This window comes from Notothenia coriiceps, unplaced genomic scaffold (assembly GCF_000735185.1).
Source record: "Notothenia coriiceps isolate Sejong01 unplaced genomic scaffold, NC01 NC01_scaffold00032378, whole genome shotgun sequence".
In the NCBI taxonomy this organism is placed as follows: Eukaryota; Metazoa; Chordata; class Actinopteri; order Perciformes; family Nototheniidae; genus Notothenia; species Notothenia coriiceps.
Window position 1 is genome coordinate 95,985 of NW_011365079.1, and position 13,169 is coordinate 109,153.

The following is a 13,169-nucleotide window of genomic DNA, read 5'->3' on the forward strand; positions in this document are numbered from 1 at the left end:
TCTCACACACACACACACACACACACACACACACACACACACACAAAGGTTCACACATGTGTGTTCAATAGAGCGCGTGCCAATGTTTAGCCTCAGAGTGCTAACAAACCCACTCAGCTGAAATGACCACAGCTTCGTTGTGTCCTTTTCAGAGTGTGCAGGTTTGTGTGAGGAGACACGCATGTGCTTTTAGCGTGGTAACACATAATGGATTAATAAAATACGGTCTTGTAAATAACACTTCATTTTGGTTCATGAGATGCTTTCCTGAGTGTGTTTGTGTGTTTTTTGTGACGGCACGACTCAGTGTGCATATGAGCCAGGAGGATGGATGGAGGGGGTGGAGAGAGATGTAGCGGACGACAGACGCTGACTGCTGCCCTGAGCAACTACTGACAGGTGCAATGTGTTCTCCTCTGAGGCCTTTTTTCAGCATGACTTCATTCAACAAAAAAAGAAAGGAGCTTTCTTCCACTCATTTAATACAAAACATATTTGTAAGAACGGCTGCTGGCTGTATATTAACATAAAACTTTCTGGCTTGTTTCTTAATTCGCTGAATTATTTGTGACATGTGATGGTAGCAACTTATGTATTTGCCCTCCATTATATAGCGCTGCAGTTTTTTTTATTTGTTGGTTCTCTATTCGCCGTATCGCTCATGGAACCCTTGTGTGTTTATTTAAGAGCAGCCCAGTGGGAATAAGGCACATTTCGACTCGCTGTGGTTATGCAGCCTCCATAGTTGGGTGACTGCGGTTCAACTGGCTGCACACATCAGGACTGAGCGCACTCAGGGACGACAAAGGACACAGATGAGAACGCGGTCCGGAGTTCAGTGGCTTGCATCAGATCCCATCCGCTCTAATACGCGAGTCGCACCGCAACAAATGATTTCTAGTCTTGTGTGAATGTTTGAGCACAGGACTGGGATATGAACAGTGACATCCGATGCATTCTCAATGTGTGTGTGTACATGCAGGATTGTATTCATGTGAGTTTGAGAGCGGAGAGGCAGAGAAAAAGCAAAGACTGCAATATGCATCAATCTCCATTGCCTTGCTACGTCTCTTCAAGAGTGCCTATTTGTCACAGGTCATGCTGAAGATGGCCTACCCGTACATTTCTGCTTCCAAGCTTCCGTTTCCTCCTCAAGGAGGTTTGTTGTGGCACATAGCTCCTCATCTTGAATAAACACAATTAACCTTTTCTTTAGGGGTGCGTGGCGAGGAAAAGTTTCTGGTTTGAATTGGAGCTTAAAAAGAAAATGACTAGATTAAAAGTGATGCCTATGGTGAAAGGGCCATTTGTGGTTTTGAAGGTAAATTAAAATGTTAAACAGTGAGGGAAAAGTTTATATCCCTACACAGCCTCAAAGCATTTGTGTCCTTTGATAATTTTATACTCTACATAATGATAGCATCATTTTTTCTTTCTTTTTCCCTCTAATGAGCACTGGAAGCAAAGAAAATCATCTTGTCACTTCACCAGTCAATTGTAATAAATTCACCAAATATAACTAATAACTTCGAGTAGGAGATTTTATGTAATACCTTTAACCATATCAATACGGCATGGGAGCCGCAAATGTCAGGGCAGGCGATTGTTATTTCTGATGAGTGGACAGCAGGTCTTTGCTAATGGCAAGGCTGGCCCTTTTTAATCATGAAAACACACCATTTACTGTCCTTTTTAGCTGTTACATTAGTTGGCCACTTTCCAAAGAGCCAATTAATCAGGCTCTTTTGTCAGGTTGAGTCACCTGGCAAGATAGGAACCTTTATGAAATATGTTCAAGTGAGGCGTAATGGCGGTCCTATTCAGGGATTTGGCAGGAGACTGGACTGTTATAATTGGAGCCATGTGTCTGTGGTCGTCCCACAAAAGAGCACTGCGTGAAAAGAAGGGCAGGTCTGTCCCTGTAAGCACCTTCAAAGAGAAAACATGACACAAGACGCCTCTTCACTTATGGATCCAGTTTCTTGCTGGCTGAAGGCAGATTTAGTTCTCAGATGTAGCTTCTTACGATCAATAAAGGATGAATGTTAAGAGGTTTTAGTACATTGAGGTGTGTATAATTTAAATAATAAATATGTATTATTAACTATTATACTGTCTGACCAACTGAGCAAACATTTGATAGCTTTTTTAATAAAGAATTTAAGATTATTTGACATTGACATTATTATTATTATTATTATTATTTGACATTGACATTATTTGCTTTTTATTAATCAGAGTTAATGTCAACATGTTGATGAATCCTTGGGTAGGATACTTAACCCTGAGTTGCTCACCAAAGGTGTGTGAATGTGTATGAATGTTAGTTCCCTAGAGCAAGTGGTACTGCTCAATGAATGAGGTGTGAACGGTGAATGACTTAGTATGTAAAAGCACTTTGAGGGTCATAAAGACCTGACAAAGCGCTATGTAAGTACAGTCCATTTACCAAGATCAATACTCTGTTCATTAAATGCTAAGCTTACCATTTCTTGGCAGTATTTTTAACATGTAATTCTAACCGAGAAAGCACATTATCTAATTGCGAAAAATATCTATACTATTCCTTATAGATTTATGATTATCCGAATTGTTGTAGATTTGTTTAAGTTCTATCAATCTCTCATTTCAGCCAAAGGGTTTGTAGTCTCTATTTCATGAATATAGTCAAATATATATACATATATAATATAAACAGCTGCAATAATATTCATATCAAGGAAAACTGACAAGCTTTCTCTTCTATTTCACTCAGTGGTTATGTTTCTCATAGCAAACCATTATTAACGCTCAAAATGTCTCTAAGCGATGTCCGGGCCATGTTTCCTGGTGCCATCGGATGTTAGTGACAGCGTAGCGGAGAGAGAAAATTGCATATTATTTACCCAGCGCCTTCAATATGCCACTTTTCCACTCTATAGCCCGCAGCTTACAACCCACAGAACATGCACGTACAAAGACACACATTGGCGTGCGCTCCGTTGAATGCAAACGCACATAAACTTTGCTCAGGGCATTACGACCCCCCTCCCCCCCCTCCCCCTCCATGACTGAGTTCTTGAGCAGAGCTGTGACATTCTGCCCTGACATGTCATTAAAAAGTGTCACAGGTTCGGGGGTAGTGATTCGCTGCTCGCTGCCTCCAAACGGGCAGTGGGGACGGAGGCGAGGGCGGGGGGGATGATGAGCTGTGCTGGACGGACCATGCGTGTAAACTCAGCCCTCTGGGTCAAATAACCTTCTCCTGTGGCATGATGGAAGCAGACTATCCTCTCTCCGCACTCCTCCCTTGTCTTCTCCGCAGGCCCAAGGCTTGCTAGTTGTTTTTTCGGTCACACATGGGCAGGGGATTTGAGCTTGACCGAGAGCTCAATCACATCTCCCCTGCCTGGATGTCATGGCTGTGCGCAGAGGCACAAACGGTTGGATATGAGATTAGAACACAGGGCCTTCTTTTTTCTCCAATCCCTTTTCTTTCTCGTTTCTCAATCAATCTGTCCTTCTGTCTCGCTCCGATTCTTTCTCTCACTCCAACTGTCTTACCACCCCTCCTTTTCTCCCTCTCCCGCTCTCTTTCGAGACGGGGTGACCCTGGTGTCTCGTCTCAGGAACCAGTGCGGTGGAGTTGTTCAGACAACCGGGAGAATGTTTCATTTCTTTTTTCTTCTACTTCATCTGAGTAACTCACCTCTGCACCTCTCCATTAGAGTGTGAGATTGCTGGACCGAACTGGATGCTGGTTTTCGATGCAGATGACACGGGTCGCATGTTCTCCTAAAAACTGTGCAGCGACCTTGTTGTGGCTCCCTGTGAATTTTGCAGGACCACCGGGTCTAATTTTCCATCAGCCACCATGGATTTATCAGTCACCATTTCATAAAAGCTAATCCCACTCTATTTCTTGTTATTTTGTCTCAGCTCTTATATAGAAACGTCTGCTTCCAATGGCTTGTGCTTAATCTTTGTATTGCACAAAATATTCTCAAACTTCCCCTAGAGCACATTTAAGTCCTGATGGATTTCTACATTTAAAAAGATAAATGTTTAATACAAAAGGTAAAAAAACAAACGGATGGGTCATAAAAGTAGTTCCCAATAAAGTGACTTTGATTGCCTGAGGCAGTTCCCCTTTGTGCAGGTTGATGAGAAGACATTACTCTGAAAGAATGGCTCCTCCAGTGAAGGAGCGGTGTAATTTATCTGATAATAATCTCACCTCCACTTTTTAAACAGCTATAAAATACTTAAAAATCATCAGCTTTAAATTCATAGGTTCCGTGAGTGAATCCATAAAAATCTCATGACATGAGGTTTCCCCCCGCTGGATGGATATCCTATGCAGTCCATTTACATTTTTTGTGAAAGTGGACTGACGTTCTGACCTTGAGGCTTATCGATTCCACGTTTGTTCAAATTTGACCTGCTGTACCTGAGTGTCAATACCTCTCTGCGGGTTTTAACCTCGGATTATGATTAACAGCCTCTAGGAATAAATCCCACCGGTTAGGCGTACGATAAAGGACTGCTGCTGTCTGTGTTTTTATTGTGTTTTTTTTTCTCATGCGGTACTTTGTCTCACAAACAAATGAAGTGCAACTAAGAATAGAGCACATTCTGAGGGCAAAGCACTCCTGGGATTATGAACAACTGCTGTGTTAGGATGCATCTGAGGCACATAAATTGATGAACACCACCGATAGAAAACAGGGAGTCCCTTTACTGGATTTCCATGCTGTGTACCTCACCACCACACATATGCTGTAACGTGAGTTTTATCTCACTTCTTTGTCTCATGACACACATACAGGGTGTGCTCCTTTTGGTTAAATGTAATGTAGTGTCGGACACACACAAACACACTCATCAGCCCTCTGTTGTATTACCTGCACTCTGGTGTTGGGGTCTCGTTTGATCCACTTGATGACCGTCTCGTAGACCAGCTCCTCAGCTTTGGTGTTCAGGCTGTCGTTGGAGAGGTAGGCCAGCAGATCGTCCTTGGACACGCTCAAAATCTCCTCCTTTCCTGCCACCTGAACAGTAAGGAAGAAACTAGTCAAACTCAAAATGGGACCCTTTAATTAGCTTCAAGCCCTTTGACACTCCGTAAAAGGTTCTTGACGAATAGCTGGATCCAGCTCCCAAGTTGAAGGTTAACTAGAAATATTATTTGTGTTTTCTTCTTTGATGGCTAATGAATAAACTTGCAGAGGCATTAGAGATGACGCTGAGGTTAGAAAAGCAACATATTTTCTCTCCGTACTGTGCAGCAGAGCAAATCGTTCTGTCCTTAGTGATTCCTTGTGAATTTACTGCTTCCGAAATCTATTTCACTTTCTCTTGTGCGGTTTAGTGCTACATTTTTTATTAAAAAGCTGTTATAGTTAAATAAAGCTAAGTACTTAATGTATTCATGTATTGATTGCTAAAGGCATTATATCTATATTATGAATTATTGTAATTATTTCAAGTTGATTTAATTTCTGTTTGTTCATAACTGTATTTATTTTAGTACATTTAGTACATACATTTAGTACATTATTATTTTGGATCCAGCATGTATCTTCCTCAGGAATTCTTTCTTAGACTGACAGGAAAGATGCTAAATCTCTACCCACCTCAGGGAAGTTCTGCAGTGCATAAGCTTTGGCCATGTTATGGAGCTCCGTGCAAGTCATAGCTTCAGCCATGGCCAGCACTCCAAGACAATTAGCTGCAGTCAGCTGTTTTTCTGGAGTCGATAAACAAGGTTGAAAAGAGACAGACAGAGAAACAAAAACAAGAAACAAACAAAGACACAGGCAGGTTGATTAGGATGGAGAAAAACATCATTTAGACATCCTTAAAAAGATCAGAGACGTAGAAAGCAAAGACAGAAAAAGCAGGCATCAGGTAGCACAGATCGTGTATATCTTCCTGAGACAGAGGGAGAACAAGTCTAATAACTCAAAACAGCTCGGGGGACAAACAACGAGGGGCATCGATCGCTCACAGCCCAGGCAGGAGGTGGAGAAAAGCAGGAAGTGGGATTTGGGATTAGCTGGACCACTTTAAAGAACTCCTGTCAGATCTCAGGGTCTACTATTACACACACAGAGCTGGGGATATATAAAAGTAGCATTAAAGGAAGGCTAACGGGAGAAGGTTAACACTACCTTCTGCAGTCTCTTGTGAGGGTGCGGGATTCAAGGTGGTGTTTCGGTAATTTGAGTTTTTTTTCACCATTTATCACAAGAGAGGGGAATGTGTTGGCAGTGTAGTGCACACACACAGGCAAACATGTGGATGAACTGGGTCAGCGGCCAATGAAAGAGGCCTGATTAAATAATAACCATCAAAAGGGAAGCCATGCCAGGCCTTATCATTGAAGTCAGACTGAGAGTCTTTCCTAAACAAATATCAGCCCATAAAGGTCATCTAACATCTGCTAAATCAAAGCTTAACACCAGCCAAACCAAAGACCAAATCAAAGTTGGCTTCATGGTTCATCAACTAGGGGGTTAGGGACTAAACAAAAAAGACTGTTTTAAATGTCTCTCTGTTATGTCATTTCAGCAAAGACTTATTTCACTGCACACGCTCGCAAACTCATGCCATTAAATTAGAAAGAGTTGAAATTTAGGGCATGTTTCTTTAACATTTTCGGATTATAAAACAGGCAGGATTTCTCCAGAGTAGTAGGCAAACAATAAATGACTTTGTTTTTATTTTCAGAAGTTCTGTGAATAAAAGTCAAAGTGTTATAAGTAGGTCGAGGAGATGCTATTTCTCCTTGGTGTATTTGTTACAAACTTCAATAATATCTGACACAGTATCAATTTCTCTTCGCTCAAGGACACACGCTCTCGCCTGTATTTGCTCCCCTCGTAACGTGCTGAAATGTCATGAATCTTGTCGAGGAAGAATGAATTGACATCTCACTGGCAATGCAGTCTACAAATGGTTTCCCTGTTTTCACCCCCGACCCCCCTTTTTTCTCGCCCAAATTGAGAGAAACAAATCAATAATGACGGCTGCTGGTTCTCTTTTTCTTTCTTTTTCTGCCGTTGACCTTTTTGCTAACATGCACTTCCCTTGTGTTACCGACATTCAAAACAATTCATAAAATGGAATGCAAAGCCTGACATTTGTAGCTTTTTTGGTCGCCCCTTTGGTTGGTTACCCTATGAAATCTGGAACATGCCATTTGTGCTTCATGTGACCCCTTGGGCTCCTGAAAGCCCCTTCTCTGTTTTGCTCCACTTTCCATACCATGTCTAGGTATCAATCTCTTTTGCTATTTTTCGATTCTCTCGTGGTTCAGGCCAGAGGATTTGACATTTAAGTGACAATTGTTCCCTGACCTTTTTATAAATCTGCCCCTGTGCTTGGTCTTGCCCACTGGGAGGAGATCAGAGGCACCGTGCCCAACTGAGAGTGCTCGCGGGCTGAATTCTCGCACGACTGCGGGCTTTGGAAAAATGACAAACAGGGGCGTGACGTGCCAGAGTCAGGGAGGAAATTTAGCTTCTGCATAAGACGGCACTCTGTAAGGTTGGGCATAGTGATGAATTATGACAACATGTGAAAACACACAAGGCTTTAGTTACTGCATGTACCAGGAAAGGTCACGTCGGAATATCTGATGTTATAAGCTTGCACACTTGATGATATCAGCATCAAACACACACTGAGCTGTTCCTACCTAGGAAGGAGACACAGACTTTACAGAAGGTGTTGAACTGGAACTTGTTGGCAGCCTCAAGCAGCGTCTTGGCGTTGGCAGAGTCGATGACCAGCGAACCGGTGTACACGAACTCCAGCAGCAGTTCCAGCACGTCGGCGCTGATGTTGCTCATGGTCAGCTCTAGAGTCTCCCCGCTCCTCGTCTCCCCCGATGACCTGATCAAGGTGGAGAGAGCAGAGTTAGGGATATTCTTGGAGAAAAGGCAAAGGGAGATACAAAAAAATTAAATGGGGATAGGGACAAAGATATGCTACATACAACAACCAAAACACACCTGGGCCAGTACAAGAGTGGGAAGAAAAAAATAAGAGAATCATTACACGATAAGATAACGTAAATTGAGAAAAGGGACAGAAACAGAACTTTGGATGGTTTCTATGTTTCTATGGGGGCTAGCAGATTTGCAACTATATTGCTGCATCTGAAACAAAATTAACTCTCTGAACAAGGATTAGGCAAACAAAAGTTATTGCTTGGTTTCAACAGGCATGCTTATCACATGTGGGTTTTCATGTATGCATAGTTTTGAAGTGGTGAACATGCATAAATGGCAGGGTACATTATGAGCTATTAGACGGAAAACAGAGAGAAAGAAAGTGACGGCACAGTTCGTACAGGGACATAAGACAGAATGTAAGGTATGTTGGTTAAAGCATGTGGTGCTGGGCCATCTCGCTGTTTGTGAGCTTACACTGCTGCCGTGTGCGTGCTGGGTATCAGGAGCAGAGTATCCACTCCTACTGGCGTGGTGTAAGAGGCGCCAGGGAGGGCTTGGATGAGCAAATTAAATAGAATATGATATCCCTGCGTAATGCAGAGCCTGAGATGTGCGAGGAGGATTTCAGCCACATTGTGACTTCACCGGGATCAAATGGCAGAGATTAGTTCACATGCAGGATCCCCCCAGAGAGGTATGAGAGCGTCGAATAACACCTCACCACCCATGTCTAATGTCCCATGTGAAACAATAATCCACTCAAGGGCAAAATAAATGGAATCAAAGCCCGGCAGAACGAATTCCCCCACTACTACGTCTCTCCTCCTGCGGCTACGGGCATCAACAATATGAAAAGTAGCCTACATTAAGATGGATGGAGGCTGTTTGCTTGTGTCAGTCATGGCCTGTTTCTGTGTGTATTTGTGTGTGTGTGTATGTTTGTCTTTTTTCCTTTTCTGTTGGAGCCAGTTTGTCGGAGTAGAAATCATGACAAACAGTCAGCTTTTAGTGGGACACAGACAGCAAAACAAACAAGATGAGACAGGTAGAGGAAATGGTTATAGTGAAGATGAGGAAAGACAGTTTGGGGGTGGGGGGGGGGCGATGAGAAGGAAGTAAAAGGGAGGGAGGCAGGGCGAGACGGTTCTTCCACAGGGAGCCAGCAGCCATCCTTCCGAGGGAGGGTTTGGGTTGTTCCATGACTGTGCCTTGGTCTTTTAAATAAGAGATATCCCTGCCCACCCCCGAAAAAAAATCCACCATCACACCTAAACAAAGCCTTTGTCCCCGCTGCAATAATCATCAGTAGCCTGTAGTGTATGAACTGAGACATTAGTCGTCATTTAAAGCGTACTCAGGAGGTGAGAGGGGAGAAGGACATCCAAAAATAAAATGAAAAAGACAATGGCATTTGTCTCTGGATGGACATTGGCTGGAAAAACCAAAGTAGTTACTCATTTTCCTCCTGCAAAGCAAAAAGCCACATAGTGTTATTGCCCTTTTTCCGTACAAAGCCCTGCAGTGGGGGCAGGTGGTAAGACAGAAAGAAGGGAAGGGGTCGTTCAGGGTTAAAGTGATGGAGGGAGGTGGGGAAGAAAAGAGGGGGGGGGGCAGAGCTAAAAATAAAAGAAGAGCATGCTCATCAACCTGCTCAATTAGTGCAATAGGAACCAGCTCGAGTGGCAGTTTGTTTTGTCTGAGCACTTATGTTATGGAAATGACTTTCCCAGAGCTTCTTAAAAGAGGTGGATATTTATGCTGCGTCTGATTGCAGACTTGAATTTAAATCGTGAAAGCGGGCGGCAGGGAGGACAGGAGAGACAGAGGCGGAGAGATAGGGCGAGGAGGGGGAAAAAAGATGGGCACACTCAGGCAAAGACATTTGTTTGTGAAAAATGCACCACTTATTCAAGAGGAAGTCTTAAAACCCAGCAGAGACTGTCAAAACGGTGGTGAGCAAAGGCGGAGAGGGAGGAGGGGGGCTACACACACACACACACACACACACACAACAGAGAGACACACACACACACACACACACACACACACACACACACACACACTTTAAAAGCCTAAACCTCTGTCCGTGTGGGAAATGGATAAGGTATTCTTTGAATTATCCAGGCATTGATCCTCTCGCAAAACAAGTATACGAACATACAAACAACTAAGAGCACTTGTCACATTCACAACTGTTCTTTTTAAGTAATCCGTTCTTTCAAAAGAGTCAGCGACAGATATGTCTTTCTTCCTTAGAGTATAATTTACAATGATTTATGATGCTTTGATGATTGGAATATGTATTTTTGATAACACCAAAATCCAAAAAGTTAAAAGTGCAAACTGATTATTCAGTTCAGCAAATCGGGGCGCTGACAATTATTTCTGATGATACGCTGTTAAAATCTGTCTTAATGTTTTTTAATCTGACAGTGCCTAATTTGTTATCTGCTGATTTCTGACAGCAGGATGTGAAGCTGTGCAGTGTGAAATTCTTATTTGTGAATGAAAGTCGGAACATGCTAATGATCAAATCTCAAAGAAGCGCACCTACGAACGAGCAAAACAGCAATTTACAGTTTAGAGTTTTGTGAGTTAGACTTCTGATCACAAAAAGTAAGAGATATTTGAAAACACCAACATGTTCTTGCATGAGGCTCATTGTTACTGGTTAAATAACACTGCCATTGTCATTGTTCAATGCAGTGAACATTATTACACTAATGAGTGGATTCACTTCTGTTGTACAGAATGATGTAACAGCATTTTGGTCTATTTATCTCCTCACTTGGACAAAGAATCGCCCGGTCTGTTTATATGGCTTGAAATGAGTGGACTATCTCTTTAAATACATTGTTGCTAATTGAAATGTAAGGGGAATATTCCAGTGTCCTGGCTCCCCCTCAGGCTGAATGGAGCAGCAGAGGGCTGAACAGTGCACTCAGGGCTCAGCTGCAATGTTCAAACAGGGCCGACACTCTAATGGGCTTTAACACAGCTCTCTACCCATCTCATGGTCATAACACTCTCTGACTCGCATAGAGCCCTCATGGGTCGACAGACGGGGGAGAAGGGGAGAGAAACAAATGGCAAGGTTCCATGTGTCAGGGCTGCTCAAAGACTCTGGAGCTTTTTACATTACAGTGGTGCAGGAGATGCAGTGGCCATAAATTAAATGCCTGCAGAGCACACTCATTGGAAAATCCTGAGGGGTATAAAATGGAATTACCGGAGATGATCTGTCTCCCTGCACCGTGCATCGGCCCTTAAAAGTGTAGGGTAATAGGTTTTTTGGTTGGGGGGCGAGGGCAGACGTGCGCGCACATTCTGAAGCAGCATTACATCCTTCAACTATCGTGGGGTAAGACGGCATGTTGAATGAACACCTACAGTAAGGTGGGCCTTAACTCTTTATGCGAAGAGTGGAGCAACATGGAAAAATCGCAGAATTTTGTTGAGAATTTGGAGTCAAAGGAATATCAACCCAAAAAGAATACTCAACATTTCTCAAGCAATATTTTCGCAATTACTTTGCAACGCAACATTCTAGGTCTTTGCTTATCAAGCCTTTAATTTCCTAAACGAGCCATTGGCTTGGTTTGTGGGTGTGTGTGTACGCCAAGAAATATAAGTGTGATGTGAACTCCCTCACCCTCCAGTATCTTCTTTCTCTCTAAGTAATGGCAACCTGCCTGGATAACACAAGAATTACATCACACACACACACACACACACACACACACACACACACACACACACACACACACACACACACAAACACACACACACACACACACACACACACACACACACACACACACACACACACACACACACACACACACACACACACACACACACACACACACAGCGAGGTGGTTTATAGTGAGCTGACAGGGGTCTGAAAGGCAGTGCCTCCTGAATGAGATGGGTGGGGAGCAGAGCATTTAGGGAGATGAAGTACCTCGCTCTCTCTTATTTGACCTCATAAAGATGTGGACAGTAGCGAGCAGGCCACGTGTTGCCTCAGCATAATTGCAGTTGCACTGAGACAGTGACCCGAGCTGCACATGGGAGGCTGTAACTCAATGACGGACAGGCCTTGGGCTCTCTGTGCTCCTCTCTGACCGAGCCTGCTACATTCTGACTGGCTGCAGACGCCTGACGCAAATGCCCCTTCTCTCCATCTCTATAATCTGTGCCTGCTCTACCCTTTTATTCATTTGTTTTTGCTCCCTGGATACCCTTCCCTTGTCCACTTTTCACCGCAGTCCTCTTCTGACACAGCTCTAAATTTCCATAAAGTCAAGGTGCCACATGCCTTGAGGAATCAACGGCAGTCACAGTTGACGGTGTCGTGTTAGCATAATGCTGATGATCCGGAATTCACTACATCAAACTAAAGACGTCTTACAAAATAAACAATTAGCGGAACAAGTTCATTAGATATTCTCCAGTCAAATGAGAAGATCTCTATTTTAGACATTATCTGGTAAAAAATGACAGTGTAATGACAATATATCAGACTAGTTCTTACTATTAATTAGCCAATTAATGGGAATTTGCGGCATTAAACTGTCAAATGAAACAAGAAAAATCTGCTAATTTAGGCAGCAGCAGCAGGCATCAGGACGAGCTTGATGTAAATTCTGTCGCTCCTTTGGGAGCCCCGGTGTCTTCCAGGAGCCACCGTCTTATGCATAAATGATTTGGCTTCGTCATGGATAAGAGGAGCAGAGGAGACTATCTGATAGACAGGCTGACCAGCATGGGGGCTTCAGTTCTCTCCAAAGTCAATCCCTCAGGAAGCTTCTCTGCTATTGTCAAGGTTAAAATAAGACTGTCTCTTTTTTATTCATGGTGTGTGAACGAGTGTAGCTATCGTGGAGATGAGTGGCCCTAGTACAGACGTGGCTTTTCTACCTCTGTTCTCTCTCTGGTCTACCTCACTCCATTCCCATTCAGGGGGAAACAAGTGTATTGCTGGTGAGTGAGGAGGCCGCGCCGGCTGATAAGCAGCTCTCAGCTCTATGATGAGCTGGCAGTGGAGGCAAAGAGGCAAACTCCCCTAAGGCATTCCGGCTTCCCTCTAGCCACTGTGTGTGTCTTTTCTGTTTGTCTTTGTCTTCGCTCGACGCTTCATCCCTAGTCATGCAAGCAAGAACAAACACACACTCACACAAACAACACCAAGGCGGCAAAACAACTTTCAATCAAGCCGAAAACACC

At 43.4% G+C, this 13,169-nt stretch overlaps 1 protein-coding gene across 1 annotated transcript in view; it reads right to left on the minus strand.

The window, feature by feature from the left end:
* Nucleotides 1-13,169, minus strand: part of klhl29 (kelch like family member 29) — a 132,977-nt gene that overhangs the window by 60,711 nt on the left and 59,097 nt on the right. Inside the window, exons 5-7 of the mRNA XM_010788928.1 lie at nt 7,682-7,878; nt 5,616-5,728; nt 4,884-5,030 (exon numbers count right to left, since the gene is read on the minus strand). Coding sequence (XP_010787230.1) covers nt 4,884-5,030; nt 5,616-5,728; nt 7,682-7,878 — 457 coding nt within the window. The remainder of the gene's footprint in view (nt 1-4,883; nt 5,031-5,615; nt 5,729-7,681; nt 7,879-13,169) is intronic.